At 48.9% G+C, this 17,554-nt stretch overlaps 1 protein-coding gene across 1 annotated transcript in view; it reads left to right on the top strand.

The window, feature by feature from the left end:
- LOC135544005 (rho guanine nucleotide exchange factor TIAM1-like) overlaps window positions 1–17,554 on the top strand; it is a 176,822-nt gene that overhangs the window by 30,450 nt on the left and 128,818 nt on the right. Inside the window, 3 exon segments of the mRNA XM_064971328.1 lie at window positions 2,615–2,697; window positions 4,712–5,460; window positions 13,437–13,732. Of these exon segments, the coding sequence (XP_064827400.1) occupies window positions 4,725–5,460; window positions 13,437–13,732 (1,032 nt within the window). The 5' untranslated portion in view covers window positions 2,615–2,697; window positions 4,712–4,724.

The raw sequence follows: 17,554 nt of genomic DNA, 5'->3' as shown, positions 1-17,554 counted from the left end.
GGACCCATAGTGCTCTACTGTTGACCAGGACCCATAGTGCTCTACTGTTGACCAGGACCCATAGTGCTCTACTGTTATCCAGGACCCATAGTGCTCTACCGTTGACCAAGACCCATAGTGCTCTCTACTGTTGACCAGGACCCATAGTGCTCTACTGTTGACCAGGTCCCATAGACCACTACTGTTGACCAGGGCCCATAATCCACTACTGTTGACCAGGACCCATAGTGCTCTACTGTTAACCAGGGCCCATAATCCACTACTGTTGACCAGGTCCCATAGTGCTCTACTGTTGACCAGGACTCATAGTGCTCTACCGTTACCCAGGACCCATAGAGCTCTACTGTTGACCAGGACCCATAGTGCTCTACTGTTGGCCAGGTCCCATAGTGCTCTACTGTTGACCAGGGTTAGGGTTAGGGTTATTGTTAGTCCTTCTGTCCTGGGCTCTGTAGGGTGTGTTTGTGTTTGTGAACAGAGCCCCACGACCAGCTTGCTTAGGGGACTCTTCTCCAGGTTCATCTCTCTGTAGCTGATGGCTTTGTTATGGAAGTTTTTTTTAGGTGGTTGTAGAATTTAACGGCTCTTTTCTGGATTTTGATAATTAGTGGGTATCGGCCTAATCCTGCTCTGCATGCATTATTTGGTGTTCTACGTTGTACACGGAGGATATTTTTGCAGAATTCTGCGTGCAGAGTCTCAATTTGGTGTTTGTCCCATTTTGTGAAGTCTTGGTTGGTGCAAGTAAGGTAGATAATATATAAAGTGAAATAAACAATAAAAATTAACAGTAGACATCACACATACAGAAGTTTCAAAACAATAAAGACATTACAAATGTCATGTTATATATATATATAGTGTTTTAACAATGTACAAATGGTAAAGGACACAAGATAAAATAAATAAGCATAAATATGGGTTGTATTTACAATGGTGTTTGTTCTTCACTGGTTGCCCTTTTCTCGTGGCAACAGGTCACAAATCGTGCTGCTGTGATGGCACACTGTGGAATTTCACCCAGTGGATATGGGAGTTTATCAAAATTGGATTTGTTTTCGAATTCTTTGTGGATCTGTGTAATCTGAGGGAAATATGTCTCTCTAATATGGTCATACATTGGGCAGGAGGTTAGGAAGTGCAGCTCAGTTTCCACCTCATTTTGTGGGCAGTGAGCACATAGCCTGTCTTCTCTTGAGAGCCATGTCTGCCTACGGCGGCCTTTCTCAATAGCAAGGCTATGCTCACTGAGTCTGTACATAGTCAAAGCTTTCCTTAATTTTGGGTCAGTCACAGTGGTCAGGTTTTCTGCCGCTGTGTACTCTCTGTGTAGGGCCAAATAGCATTCTCGTTTGCTGTTTTTTTGTTAATTCTTTCCAATGTGTCAAGTAATGGATCTTTTTGTTTTCTCATGATTTGGTTGGGTCTAATTGTGCTGCTGTCCTGGGGCTCATTGGAGTGTGTTTGTGTTTGTGAACAGAGCCCCAGGACCAGCTTGCTTAGGGGACTCTTCTCCAGGTTCATCTCTCTCTCTCTCTCTCTCTCTCTCTCTCTCTCTCTCTCTCTCTCTCTCTCTCTCTCTGTGTGTACTGTATATACCATTACTGGTAAGCCCCAGCCACATAGCGTGTTCAAAGCCTCTACTTCTTGCTGACTTCCATATGAGTACAGGCCTCAGGCTCCAACAATACCAAGCTTTGTTTTCAAAATGGTGGTGTGTGTGGTGGTGTGTGTGTTTGTGTGTGTGTTTTCTCTGATCTTAATCCATCCTACTATGTTCTCATGTGCTTCTATCCGTCCCCCTCCCCATATGATGTCCACCTTTCTCCTCTCTCCTCCTCTCTCCTCCTCTCTCCTTACAGTCTCCCCCTCCCTCTATGATGGCTATCTTTCTCCTCTCTCCTCCTCTCTCCTCCTCTCTCCTCCACTCTCCTCCTCTCTCCCTACAGTCTCCCCCTCCCTCTATGATGTCCATCTTTCTCCTCTCTCCTCCACTATCCTCCTCTCTCCTCCACTCTCCTCCTCTCTCCTCCTCTCTCCTCCTCTCTCCCCCCTCTCCTCCTCTCTCCTCCTCTCTCCCTACAGTCTACCCCTCCCTCTATGATGTCCATCTTTCTCCTCTTCTCCTCCTCTCCCCTCCTATCTCCTCCTCTCTCCTCCCCTCTCCCTACAGTCTACCCCTCCCTCTATGATGTCCATCTTTCTCCTCTTCTCCTCCTCTCCCCTCCTATCTCCTCCTCTCTCCTCCTCTCTCCTCCTCTCTCTCCTCCTCTCTCCTCCTCTCTCCCTACAGTCTCCCCCTCCCTCTATGATGTCCATCTTTCTCCTCTTCTCCTCCTCTCTCCTCCTCTCTCCTCCTCTCTCCTCCTCTCTCCTACTCTCTCCTACTCTCTCATCCTCTCTCCTCCTCTCTCCTCTGCTCTCCTCCTCTCTCCTCCTCTCTCCTACTCTCTCATCCTCTCTCCTCCTCTCTCCTCCTCTCTCCCTACAGTCTCCCCCTCCCTCAATGATGTCCATCTTTCTCCTCTCTCCTCCGCTCTCCTACTCTCTCCTCCTCTCTCCTCCTCCCTATTGCAGCTTCCTGTTAAAGGTGTTGTTTATCTTTCTGTCTCAGTAGTTCAGAGAGTTGAGGACCATGTGGTGGATGAGAGACACGGTAACAGAGAGGACCCCAGTGAAACCACCGCTCTACTACAGGTACAAACAAATGCTTGACTTTTCTTTCCTTTTCTCTAACACTCAGTCCATCTCTCTCCTTCCTTCTTGCTCTCTCCTCCACCCTCTCTCTTCCCTCCCTTTATCTTTTGATCTCTTCCTCTCTCTCTGTCCCCCACCCTCTCTCTCTCTCTCTCTCTCTCTCTCTCTCTCTCCCTCTCTCTCTCTCTCCCCTCCCTCTCTCTCTCTCTCTCTCTCTCTCTCTCTCTCTCTCTCTCCCCCTCTCTCTCTCTCTTTCTCCCCCTCTCTCTCCCCTCTCTCTCTCTACCCCTCTCTCTCGCCCTCTCCCCCTCTCTCCCCCTCTCCCACTCTCTCCCTCTCTCTCTCTCTCTCTCTCTCTCCCCACTCTCTCCCCCTCACCCCCTCTCTCTCTCCCTTTCTCTCTCTCTCCCCCACCCTCTCTCTCTCTTTCCTCACTCTCTCTCCCCCAACCTCTCTCACTCTCTCTCCCGCTCTCTCTCTCCCCTTTTCTCTCTCACTCTGTCTCTCTCTCTCCCACCCCCCCTCTCTCTCTCTCCCACCCCCTCTCTGTCCCCCACCCTCTCTCTCTCTCTCCTACTCTCTCTCTCGCCTTCTCTCTCTCCCCCTCTCTCCCTCTCTCTCTCTCTTTCTCACACTCTCTACCTCTCTCTCTCCCCTTCACTCCCTCTCCCCCCTCTCTCTCTCTCTCTCTCTCTCACTCTGTCTCTCTCTCCCCACCCTCTATCACTCTCCCTCCCTCCCTCCCTCTCTCTCCCCTTCTCTCTCTCTCCCCCTCCCTCTCTCACTCCCTCTCCCTCTCTCTCTCTCTTTCTCTCTCTATCCCTCTCCCTCCCTCTCTCTCTCTCTCTCCCCTTCTCTCCCTCTCCCCCTCTCTCTTTCACTCTCTCTCTCTCCCCCACCCCCTCTCTCTCTCTCCCACCCTCTCTTTCTCCCCCACCCTCTCTCTCTCCCCCTCTCTCCCTCCCCCTCTCTCTCCCCCTCTCCTTCTCTCTCTCTCCCCCACCCACCCTCTCTCACTCTCTCTCTCTCTCCCCCTCTCTCTCTCTCTCTCTCTCTACCTCTCTCTCCCTCTCTCTCTCCCCTTCTCTCCCTCTCCCCCCTCTCTCTCACTCTGTCTCTCTCTCCCCCCCCCCTCTCTCTCTCTCTCTCTCTCTCTCTCCCACCCTCTCTCTCTCCCTCACCCTCTCTCACTATCTCTCTCTCCCCAACCTCTCTCTCTCTATCTCCCACCCTCTCTCACTCTCCCTCTCTCTCTCTCCCCTTCTCTCTCTCCCCCTCCCCCTCTCTCCTCCCCCTCTCTCTCTCTCCCCCCCCCTCTCTCTCTCTCTTCCCCCCCCTCTCTCTCTCTTCCCCCCCTCTCTCTCTCTCTCTCTCTCTCTCCCTCTCCCTCTCTCTCGCTCCCCCTCTCAATCTCTCTCCCCTCCTCTCTCTATCTCTCTCTCTCTCTCTCTCTCTCTCTCTCTCTCTCTCTCCCCTCTCTCTCTCTCTCTCTCTCTCTCCCTCTCTCTCTCTCTGTGACTCTTGACTTCTTCCCACTCAGTGACTTATGAGTAAACCAACTGTACAGTAACAGTGTGTGACTCAACATTATAAATACACGTGAGAGTTACACAACAGAAGAGGTGGGATACTTTCAAATAGTTTAGATATAATCGTTGTTGTGTTAATCATATTTCAACTGGTTACAGGAGGCAGTAAGATTGAAAACAGAAAAATCATTAAAACTTTTCTGGTATCAGCGTTGTTTTAGTTACCTGAACTGTTCCTCCTGTTGAATAAGACGGACAATTTCAAGCCCCTGTTGCAATTATACATTAGTTTTGATTCAGTGTCTTTATCATTGGATCAGTGGTTGATTCTCTCTCTCTGATTCGCTCTCTCTCTCTCCCGCTCTCTTGCTCTGTTTCTCTCTCTCTGTCTCTCTCTCTCTCTGATTCACTCTCTCTCTCTCCCACTCTCTTGCTCTGTTTCTCTCTCTCTCTTTCTCCCTCTCTCTTTTTCTCTCTCACCTCAGTCACAGCTGAATTATGGGGAATGTGGAAAGTCAGAATGGTGACAGCGGTTTCTACGGAAACGAGAAAGGTCACCTGTCCCGAAAGCACACGTCCCGATCCCTCCGCCTCTCTACCAAGCATCAGCAGCAGAATCCCAGTCGACGCTCCCTACGACCCTCGGCAGGAAAGTCGGAACACCGCAATTCCGAAGCCAGCACCCGCTCTTCCAGCACGCCCAGTATCCCACAATCCTTAGTGGAGAACGGCCTGGAACCTTTTAGCCAGACAGACGAGCTGGGGGAGTTTGGAATCAACCCTCATTGGACTGACCGCGTCGCCATGACGATGAGGCCTTCCGAGTCCTTCCCGCACGACGACGACGACGACCTCACCGGTGACCCCTCTTTAGCCACGCCCACTCCGGAAACCTCCGAGGTGGACACGATCGCTCTGGAACGCGAAGGAGCTGAGGAAGAAGGAGCGGCGACGTACCCGGTAGAAAGGGACGACAGGGAGAGAGAGACGGACGGAGAGGTGCGGTACCTCCAGAGGGTGAACGAGGGACCGAGGGAAGAAGGAAGTTGTCAGAAGAAGAGGTCGAAGTCAGCGGACATGTGGAGAGACGACAGTCAGGAGTTCTCTCTGTCCGATCTCAGCCAGGACCACCTCACCTCCACCGAAGAGATTATAGATGGAGGAGAGGAAGAGGAGGGGGAAGAGGAAGAGGAGGAAGAGGAGGAAGAGAGAGCCAGTTCCAGAGGAACAGCAGGTACGTGGACACATAGTCACATGGTACCTGTCATACAAATGACTGCTGTTGTCACGGTAACTGACTGTTAGTTAATTAACATAAACATATTTAGCATCTCCAGGCCTCCATCCATACAAGCCTTTGAAAAGTCAAATACTATCTATTTAATATACGTCATCAAAATAAATCAAATTATTTATTTTAGTCTGGTCTAAAGAAACATTATTACATGAAGAAAAATATATTCCAGAAAAATAGAATAGTATATTCTGTTGCTCCTACTTTATGTTATCTGACCAGCGAGCCAATTGTATGTTTATTAGATATGTTTATACATTCATTGCTATTATTTTATATTATATAATTTTATAGTAAGAAGAATAAATAATTAGTATATAATGTAATATATATAATATATAATTGTATTTATGAGATATTTATTTTATATTATATAATTTTATAGTAAGAAGAATAAATAATTAGTATATAATATAATATATATAATATATAATTGTATTTATGAGATATTTATTTTATATTATTTATTTATTCTCTTTAGGTGAGAACGATACTTTAGAATGTCTTATATTGATGATTTTGCAGATATTTGATATGATTTATTTATTCTTCCTATCTGTTTCTTGCCTCAGGCTGCACACGCTGTTCTCTCATCAAGTGATGAGACTATTCATTCAGACTATTCTCAATCTAATCTGGTCTTTACTAATATGGGAAAGTAGTTTATATTTAAAAACGGTCCATTACTAAAAATGGGCAGGAACAGGGACAGGAAGAGGAACAGAAACAGAAACAGAAACAGGAACAGAAACAGGAACAGAAACAGAAACAAGAACAGGGACAGGAACAAGAACAGGAACAGGAACAGGAACAGGGACAGGGACAGGGACAGGAACAGGGACAGGGACAGGGACAGGGACAGGAACAGGGACAGGGACAGGAACAGGGACAGGAACAGGGACAGGGACAGGAACAGGGACAGGAACAGGAACAGCAACAGGAACAGAAACAGAAACAGAAACAGGGACAGGGACAGGGACAGGGACAGGGACAGGAACAAGAACAGGAACAGGAACAGGAACAGAAACAGGAACAGAAACAGAAACAGGAACAGAAACAGAAACAAGAACAGGAACAGGGGCAGGAACAGGGACAGGAACAGGGACAAGAGCAAGAACAGGAACAGGGACAGGGACAGAAACAGGAAGAGGAGCAGGAACAGGAACAGGAACAGGGACAGGAACAGGAACAGGAACAGGGACAGGAAGAGGAGCAGGAACAGGGACAGGAACAGAAACAGGAAGAGGAGCAGGAACAGGGACAGGAACAGGAACAGGAAGAGGAGCAGGAACAGGGACAGGAACAGGAACAGGAAGAGGAGCAGGAACAAGGACAGGGACAGGAAGAGGAGCAGGAACAGGGACAGGAACAGGAACAGGAACAGGAACAGGGACAGGAACAGGAACAGGGACAGGAACAGGAACAGGGGCAGGAACAGGAACAGGAACAGGAACAGGAACAGGAACAGGAACAGGGGCAGGAACAGGGACAGGAACAGGGACAAGAGCAAGAACAGGAACAGGGACAGGGACAGGAACAGGAACAGGGACAGAAACAGGGACAGGGACAGGAACAGAAACAGGAACAGGAACAGGGGCAGGAACAGGGACAGGAACAGGGACAAGAGCAAGAACAGGAACAGGGACAGGGACAGGAACAGGAACAGGGACAGGAACAGGGACAAGAGCAAGAACAGGAACAGGGACAGGGACAGGAACAGGAACAGGAACAGGAACAGGAACAGGAACAGGAACAGGGGCAGGAACAGGAACAGGAACAGGGACAGGGACAGGGACAGGGACAAGAGCAAGAACAGGAACAGGGACAGGGACAGGAACAGGAACAGGGACAGGAACAGGAACAGGAACAGGGGCAGGAACAGGAACAGGAACAGGAACAGGAACAGGGGCAGGAACAGGAACAGGAACAGGAACAGGGACAGGAACAGGGACAGGGACAGGGACAAGAGCAAGAACAGGAACAGGGACAGGGACAGGAACAAGAACAGGAACAGAAACAGGGACAGAAACAGGAGCAGGAACAGGGACAGGAACAGGAACAGGGACAGGGACAGGGACAAGAGCAAGAGCAGGAACAGGGACAGGGACAGGAACAGGAACAGGAACAGAAACAGGAACAGGGACAGAAACAGGGACAGGGACAGGGACAGGAACAGGAACAGGGACAAGAGCAAGAACAGGAACAGGGACAGGGACAGGAACAGGAACAGGAACAGGGACAAGAGCAAGAACAGGAACAGGGACAGGGACAGGGACAGAAACAGGAACAGGAACAGAAACAGGAACAGGGACAGGAACAGGGACAGGGACAGGGACAAGAGCAAGAGCAAGAACAGGAACAGGGACAGGGACAGGGACAGGGACAGGAACAGGAACAGGAACAGAAACAGGAACAGGGACAGGAACAGGAACAGGAACAGAAACAGAAACAGGGACAGGGACAGGGACAAGAGCAAGAGCAAGAGCAAGAGCAAGAACAGGAACAGGGACAGGGACAGGAACAGGAACAGGAACAGGGACAGGGACAGGGACAGGGACAGGAACAGGAACAGGGACAAGAGCAAGAACAGGAACAGGGACAGGGACAGGGACAAGAGCAAGAGCAAGAGCAAGAACAGGAACAGGGACAGGAACAGGAACAGGAACAGGAACAGAAACAGGGACACGGACAGAAACAGAAACAGGAACAATAACAGGAACAGAAACAGGGACAGGAACAGGAACAGAAACAGAAACAGGGACAGGGACAGGAACAGGAACAGGAACAGAAACAGAAACAGGGACAGGGACAGGAACAGGGACAGGGACAGGGACAAGAGCAAGAGCAAGAACAGGAACAGGGACAGGGACAGGAACAGGAACAGGAACAGAAACAGGAACAGGGACAGAAACAGGAACAGGGACAGGGACAGGGACAGGAACAGGAACAGGAACAGGGACAAGAGCAAGAACAGGAACAGGGACAGAAACAGAAACAGGAACAGGAACAGGAACAGGGACAGGGACAGGAACAGGAACAGGAACAGGGACAAGAGCAAGAACAGGAACAGGGACAGGGACAGGAACAGGAACAGGAACAGGGACAAGAGCAAGAACAGGAACAGGGACAGGGACAGGGACAGGAACAGGAACAGGGACAGGGACAGGGACAGGGACAGGGACAAGAGCAAGAACAGGAACAGGGACAGGGACAGGAACAGGAACAGGAACAGGAACAGGGACAGGGACAAGAGCAAGAACAGGAACAGGGACAGGGACAGGGACAGGAACAGGAACAGGGACAAGAGCAAGAACAGGAACAGGGACAGGGACAGGGACAGAAACAGAAACAGGAACAGGAACAGGAACAGGAACAGGGACAAGAGCAAGAGCAAGAACAGGGACAGGGACAGGGACAGGGACAGGAACAGGAACAGGAACAGGAACAGGGACAAGAGCAAGAGCAAGAACAGGAACAGGGACAAGAGCAAGAACAGGAACAGGGGGGGGAGACATGTCATCGTGTACACACTGGAATAGTGAATAGAGGCTGTGCTACCCAGCTATTCCCCTTTCAATCATTCATACAGGTAGGATCCTATGGTGTCATAGCAGAGCAGGTAGGATACTACAGTGTCATAGCAGAGCAGGTAGGATACTACAGTGTCATAGCAGAGCAGGTAGGATACTACAGTGTCATAGCAGAGCAGGTAGGATACTACAGTGTCATAGCAGAGCATGTAGGATACTACAGTGTCATAGCAGAGCAGGTAGGATACTACAGTGTCATAGCAGAGCAGGTAGGATACTACAGTGTCATAGCAGAGCAGGTAGGATACTACAGTGTCATAGCAGAGCAGGTAGGATACTACAGTGTCATAGCAGAGCAGGTAGTATAATACAGTGTCATAGCAGAGCAGGTAGGATACTACAGTGTCATAGCAGAGCAGGTAGGACACTATGGTGGCATAGCAGAGCAGGTAGGATACTACAGTGTCATAGCAGAGCAGGTAGGATACTACAGTGTCATAGCAGAGCAGGTAGGATCCTACAGTGTAATAGCAGAGCAGGTAGGATACTATGGTGTCATAGCAGAGCAGGTAGGATACTATGGTGTCATAGCAGAGCAGGTAGGATACTATGGTGTCATAGCAGAGCAGGTAGGATACTACAGTGTCATAGCAGAGCAGGTAGGATACTATGGTGTCATAGCAGAGCAGGTAGGATACTACAGTGTCATAGCAGAGCAGGTAGGATACTACAGTGTCATAGCAGAGCAGGTAGGATACTACAGTGTCATAGCAGAGCAGGTAGGATACTACAGTGTCATAGCAGAGCAGGTAGGATACTACAGTGTCATAGCAGAGCAGGTAGGATACTACAGTGTCATAGCAGAGCAGGTAGGATACTACAGTGTCATAGCAGAGCAGGTAGGATACTACAGTGTCATAGCAGAGCAGGTAGGATAAAACAGTGTCATAGCAGAGCAGGTAGGATACTATGGTGTCATAGCAGAGCAGGTAGGATACTACAGTGTCATAGCAGAGCAGGTAGGATACTACAGTGTCATAGCAGAGCAGGTAGTATAATACAGTGTCATAGCAGAGCAGGTAGGATACTACAGTGTCATAGCAGAGCAGGTAGGACACTATGGTGGCATAGCAGAGCAGGTAGGATACTACAGTGTCATAGCAGAGCAGGTAGGATACTACAGTGTCATAGCAGAGCAGGTAGGACACTATGGTGGCATAGCAGAGCAGGTAAGATACTACAGTGTCATAGCAGAGCAGGTAGGATCCTACAGTGTAATAGCAGAGCAGGTAGGATACTATGGTGTCATAGCAGAGCAGGTAGGATACTATGGTGTCATAGCAGAGCAGGTAGGATACTATGGTGTCATAGCAGAGCAGGTAGGATACTACAGTGTCATAGCAGAGCAGGTAGGATACTACGGTGTCATAGCAGAGCAGGTAGGATACTATGGTATCATAGCAGAGCAGGTAGGATACTACAGTGTCATAGCAGAGCAGGTAGGATACTACAGTGTCATAGCAGAGCAGGTAGGATACTACAGTGTCATAGCAGAGCAGGTAGGATACTACAGTGTCATAGCAGAGCAGGTAGGACACTATGGTGGCATAGCAGAGCAGGTAAGATACTACAGTGTCATAGCAGAGCAGGTAGGATCCTACAGTGTAATAGCAGAGCAGGTAGGATACTATGGTGTCATAGCAGAGCAGGTAGGATACTATGGTGTCATAGCAGAGCAGGTAGGATACTATGGTGTCATAGCAGAGCAGGTAGGATACTACAGTGTCATAGCAGAGCAGGTAGGATACTATGGTGTCATAGCAGAGCAGGTAGGATACTACAGTGTCATAGCAGAGCAGGTAGGATACTACAGTGTCATAGCAGAGCAGGTAGGATACTACAGTGTCATAGCAGAGCAGGTAGGATACTACAGTGTCATAGCAGAGCAGGTAGGATACTACAGTGTCATAGCAAAGCAGTGTGCTTCATAATAGCAGCTCAGAAGTAAATCTAGTAGCTTTAGCAAAGCTTTCCTCCTCGTTTTAGGGCCGTCCGTCATATACTGTAGCTAAAGGCAATGTTATTTATTTGCAATGACAGCCTACCAGGGAACAGCGGGTTAACTGTCTTGTTCTGGAGGCAGAATGACAGATTTTTACCTTGTCAGCTCAGGGATTCGATCTAGCAACTTTTCAGTTACTGGAACAATGCTCTAACCACTAGGCTACCTGCCGCCGCTCCACTCTAACCACTAGGCTACCTGCCTCCTCTACACTTTAACCACTAGGCTACCTACCACCCCTCCACTCTAACCACTAGGCTACCTACCACCCCTCCATTCTAACCACTAGGCTACCTGCCGCCCCGCCCCTCCACTCTAACCACTAGGCTACCTGCCGCCCCTCCACTCTAACCACTAGGCTACCTACCACCCCTCCACTCTAACCACTAGGCTACCTACCACCCCTCCCACTCTAACCACTAGGCTACCTGTCACCCCTCCACTCTAACCACTAGGCTACCCTGCCGACCCTCCACTCTAACCACTAGGCTACCTACCACCCCTCCACTCTAACCACTAGGCTACCTGCCACCCCTCCACTCTAACCACTAAGCTACCTACCGCCCCTCCACTCTAACCACTAGGCTACCTGCCAACCCTCCACTCTAACCACTAGGCTACCTACCACCCCTCCCACTCTAACCACTAGGCTACCTGCCACCCCTCCACTCTAACCACTAAGCTACCTGCCGCCCCTCCACTCTAACCACTAGGCTACCTGCCGCCCCTCCACTCTAACCACTAGTCTACCTGCCTCCCCTCCACTCTAACCACTAGGCTACCTGCCGCCCCTCCACTCTAACCACTAGGCTACATGCCGCCCCTCCACTCTAGCCACTAGGCTACCTGCCTCCCCTCCACTCTAACCACTAGGCTACCTGCCGCCCCTCCACTCTAACCACTAGGCTACCTGCCACCCCTCCACTCTAACCACTAGGCTACCTGCCACCCCTCCACTCTAACCACTAGGCTACCTGCCACCCCTCCACTCTAACCACTAGGCTACCTGCCACCCCTCCACTCTAACCACTAAGCTACCTGCCGCCCCTCCACTCTAACCACTAGGCTACCTGCCGCCCCTCCACTCTAACCACTAGTCTACCTGCCTCCCCTCCACTCTAACCACTAGGCTACCTACCGCCCCTCCACTCTAACCACTAGGCTACCTGCCACCCCTACACTCTAACCACTAGGCTACCTGCCACCCCTACACTCTAACCACTAGGCTACCTGCCACCTCTACACTCTAACCACTAGGCTACCCTGCCACCTCTACACTCTAACCACTAGGCTACCTGCCACCTCTACACTCTAACCACTAGGCTACCTGCCACCTCTACACTCTAACCACTAGGCTACCTGCCACCTCTACACTCTAACCACTAGGCTACCCTGCCACCTCTACACTCTAACCACTAGGCTACCTGCCACCTCTACACTCTAACCACTAGGCTACCTGCCACCTCTACACTCTAACCACTAGGCTACCTGCCACCTCTACACTCTAACCACTAGGCTACCTGCCACCTCTACACTCTAACCACTAGGCTACCTGCCACCCCTACACTCTAACCACTAGGCTACCTGCCGCCCCTCCACTCTAACCACTAGGCTACCTGCCGGGACTCATTAATTATGCGGTAAAAAAACCTCGTACAAAGCAAAATTAAATAAAAATCTCCCCTCTCTCTCCCCCCTCTCTCTCACCCTCTCTCTTTCTCCCCCTCTCTCTCCCCCCTCTCTCTCCCCCTCTCTCTTCTCCTTCTCCCCCTTCTCACTCTCCCCCTCTCTCTTCTCCCTCTCCCCCTCTCTCTCTCCCCCTCCCTCTTCTCCCTCTCCCCGTCTCTCTCTGCCCCTCTCTCTTCTCCCTCTCCCCCTCTCTCTCGCCTCTCTCTCTACCCTCTCTCTTTCTCCCCCCCTCTCTCTCTTCTCGCTCTCCCCCTCTCTCTCTCTACCCTCTCTTTTTCTCCCCCTCTCTTCTCTCCCCCCCTCTCTCTCCCCCTCTCTCTTCTCCCTCTCCCCCTCTCTCTCTCACCCCTCTCTCCCACCTCTCTCGCCTCTCTCTCTCTACCCTCTCTTTTTCTCCCACCCTCTCTCTCCCCCTCTCTCTCCCCCCTCTTTCTTCTCCCTCTCCCCCTCTCTCTCCCCCTCTCTCTTCCCCATCTCTCTCTCCCCTCTCTCACTTCTCTCTCTCCCCCTCTCTCTCTCCCTCTCTCTCTCTTCTCCCTCTCCCCCTCTCCCCCTCTCTCCCTCTCCCCCTCTCTCTCTCCCCATCTCTCTTCTCTCTCTCCCCCTCGTTCCCTCTCCCCCTCTCTCTCCCTCAGGTTCTGCAGAGAGAGCCTCATCACTAGACCACCTGTGTAGCGAGCGCAGCCAGACGGTTCTACGAGGAACACATAACCGCTATGCCAAGAACCACCGGGACGGGGAACTCACCGCCCACAGAGGAAGGGATGGAGAGGGGGATGAAGGGCTGACCTCGCCCCAGGAGGAGGAGGGAAGCGGGTATGGGGCCTTTACGCTGCCCTGTCGGAGGTCCCACTGTCTGTCTGAAGGTCTGTCAGGACACCAGGTGGTACCATGTCCGACCTTCCAGGGTCGAAGGGCACAGACGACACAGGTGAGGAGGAAACACCGGTCAAGCTACAACAAAGAGGGTGGGGAACCAAGAAGGCACTATTGTAGCAATACGGCGTGCAACTGAGCACACCCAGCTCGTGTGAGCATGGCTGCTAAGTGTGACGTGGTCTGCTATGGAAAAGCCAAACTCTTCACCATCTTAGTGATGTGATCCTGGGTGGCGCAGTGGTCTAATGCACTGCATTTCAGTGCCAGAGGCGCCACTACAGTCCCTGGTTCGAATTCTCTTTCTATCTCTCTCCCCCACCCCCTCTCTCTCTCCAATAATTGGTTCTTAACTGACCTGCCTAGTTAAATACATATTTCGTTTTTGTCTTTGTCTGTACAGACTAGAAGGAATGGATTGGTAGGTAGAGGGAAGGGTGAGTGGGTGGATAAATGGAAGGATGGATGAATAGATGGATGAAAAGATGGATGAATGGATGGATGGATGAATAGATGGATGAATAGATGGATGAATGGATGGATGAATAGATGGATGAATGGATGGATGAATAGATGGATGAATAGATGGATGAATAGATGGATGAATAGATGGATGAATAGATGGATGAATGGATGGATGAATAGATGGATGAATAGATGGATGAATAGATGGATGAATGGATGGATGAATAGATGGATGAATGGAGGGATGAAAAGATGGATGAATGGATGGATGAATAGATGGATGAATAGATGGATGAAAAGACGGATGAATGGATGGATGAATGGATGGATGAATAGATGGATGAATAGATGGATGAATAGATGGATGAATAGATGGATGAATAGATGGATGAATAGACGGATGAATGGACGGATGAATGGACGGATGAATGGACGGATGAATGGACGGATGAATAGATGGATGAATAGATGGATGAATAGATGGATGAATAGATGGATGAATAGATAGATGGATGGATGAATAGATGGATGAATAGATAGATGGATGGATGAATAGATGTCAATGTGATAAATATGTATACTTTGAAAGGAAGTGTGTCCAGAATAAAGGAAGACGAGTTGGTGTGTGTGTGTGTGTGTGTGTGTGTGTGTGTGTGTGTGTGTGTGTGTGTGTGTGTGTGTGTGTGTGTGTGTGTGTGTGTGTGTGTGTGTGTGTGTGTGTGTGTGTGTGTGTGTGTGTGTGTAGACAGGGAGAGACTAACATCCTATAACAACAACTAACAACATGCTCCAGTTGACAGAATCCTTAGCAACCTGGAAGAGGGGAGCCGCACATACAAACACACACACACACACACACGCACACACACACGCGCACGCGCACACACACACACACACACACTCTGAGCAGCCTGGTAGAGCGGAACATACACTGACACAACTTAAGTGCTCATTATGTATGCGAGAAGCGAGACGGAGGCGGAGTTACGGAGGATAAAAATAGAAGACTGAAGACAAAGAAAGAGAAGTAGAACAGAGTGAGAGATCAGAGTGAGAGATCAGAGTGAGATATCAGAGTGAGATCAGAGTGAGAGATCAGAGTGAGATCAGAGTGAGAGAACAGAGTGAGAGATCAGAGTGAGATATCAGAGAGAGATCAGAGTGAGAGATCAGAGTGAGATCAGAGTGAGAGAACAGAGTGAGAGATCAGAGTGAGAGATCAGAGAGAGATCAGAGTGAGAGATCAGAGTGAGAGATCAGAGTGAGAGAACAGAGTGAGAGATCAGAATGAGAGAACAGAGTGAGAGAGCAGAGTGAGATATCAGAGAGAGATCAGAGTGAGAGATCAGAGTGAGAGAACAGAGTGAGAGATCAGAATGAGAGAACAGAGTGAGAGAGCAGAGTGAGATATCAGAGAGAGATCAGAATGAGAGATTAGAGTGAGAGAACAGAATGAGAGATCAAAAAGAGAGATCAGAGTGAGAGAACCGAATTAGAGAACAGAGTGAGAGAACAGAATGAGAGAACAGAGTGAGATCAGACTGAGAGAACAGAGTGAGAGAACAGAATGAGGGATCAGAGTGAGAGATCAGAGTGAGAGAACAGAGTGAGAGAGCAGAGTGAGAGATCAGAATGAGAGAACAGAGTGAGAGAGCAGAGTGAGAGAACAGAATGAGAGATCAGAGTGAGAGAACAGAGTGAGAGATCAGAATGAGAGATCAGTGAGAGAACAGAGTCAGAGAACTCTCTCTCTCTCCTCTCTCTCTCTCTCACTCACTCAAATCAATTAATTTCAATACAATTCAAGTGGCTTTATTGGCATGGGAAACATATGATAACAATGCCAAAGTAAGTGAAGTAGATAATATACACAATTGAAATGAACAGTAAACATTACACTCACAGAAGTTTCAAAACAATAAAGACATTACAAATGTCATATTATGTATATATACAGTGTTGTCACGATGTACAAATAGTTAAAGTACAAAAGGGAAAATAAATAAGCATAAATATGGGTTGTATTTACAATGGTGTTTGTTCTTCACTGGTTGCCCTTTTCTGGCGGCAAGAGGTCACACATCTTGCTGCTGTGATGTCACACTGTGGTATTTCACCCAATAGATATGAGAGTTCATCAACATCGATTTTGTTTTTAAATTCTTTGTGGATCTGTGTAATCTGAGGGAGATATGTGTCTCTAATATGGTCATACATTTGGCAGGAGGTTAGGAAGTGCAGCTCAGTTTCCACCTCATTTTGTGGGCAGTGAGCACATAGCCTGTCTTCTCTTGAGAGCCAGGTCTGTCTACGGCGGCCTTTCTCAATAGCAAGGCTATGCTCACTGAGTCTGTACATAGTCAAGGATTTTCTTAAGTTTGGGTCAGTCACAGTGGTCAGGTATTCTGCCGCTGTGTACTCTCTGTTTATGTCCAAATAGCATTCTTGTTTGCTCTGTTTTTTTGTAAATTCTTTCCAATGTGTGAAGTAATTATCTTTTTGTTTTCTCATGATTTGATTGGGTCTAATTGCTGTCCTGGAGAAGAGCCCCCTAAGCAGGCTGGCCACACCCACGGGCTCTCTCTGTTTGTGCTTGTGAACAGAGCCCCAGGACCAGCTTGCTTAGGGGACTCTTCTCCAGGTTCATCACTCTGTAGGTGATGGCTTTGTTATGGAAGGTTTGGGAATCGCTTCCTTTTAGGTGGTTGTAGAATGTAACGTCTCCTTTCTGGATTTTGATAATTAGCGGAAATCGGCCTAATTCTGCTATGCATGATTTATTTGGTGTTCTACGTTGTACACGGAGGATGATTTTGCAGAATTCTCAATTTGGTGTTTGTCCCATTTTGTGAAATCTTGGTTGGTGAGCGGACCTCAGACCTCACAACCATAAAGGGCAATGGGTTCTATAACTGATTCAAGTATTTTTTGCCAGATCCTAATTGGTATGTTGAATTTTATGTTCCTTTTGATGGCATAGAAGACCCTTCTTGCCTTGTCTCAGATCGTTCACATTTTTGTGGAAGTTACCTGTGGCGCCAAGGTATGTATAGTTTTTTGTGTGCTCTAGGGCAATGGTGTCTAGATGGAATTTGTATTTGTGGTCCTGGCAACTAGACCTTTTTGGAACACCATTATTTTGGTCTTACTGAGATTTACTTTTTTTGCCTATTTTAACCGCACACTTGTTGTTTGTGTACATGGATTGTATAATGTCGTACGTTTTACCCCCAACACCACTTTCCATCCATTCGTATAGCAGACCCTCATGCCAAATTGAGTCGAAAGCTTTTTTGAAATGAACAAAGTATAAGAAGACTTTGCCTTTGTTTTGTTTGTTTGTCAATTATGGTGTGCAGGGTGAATACGTGGTCTGTTGTACAGTAGTTTGGTAAAAATTACTGTACTGACA

The sequence above is a fragment of the Oncorhynchus masou genome, chromosome 8 (assembly GCF_036934945.1).
Source record: "Oncorhynchus masou masou isolate Uvic2021 chromosome 8, UVic_Omas_1.1, whole genome shotgun sequence".
NCBI lineage: Eukaryota > Metazoa > Chordata > Actinopteri > Salmoniformes > Salmonidae > Oncorhynchus > Oncorhynchus masou.
The sequence above is the reverse complement of the archived record's forward strand: the minus strand, read 5'-3'. Positions and strand labels throughout refer to the sequence as shown.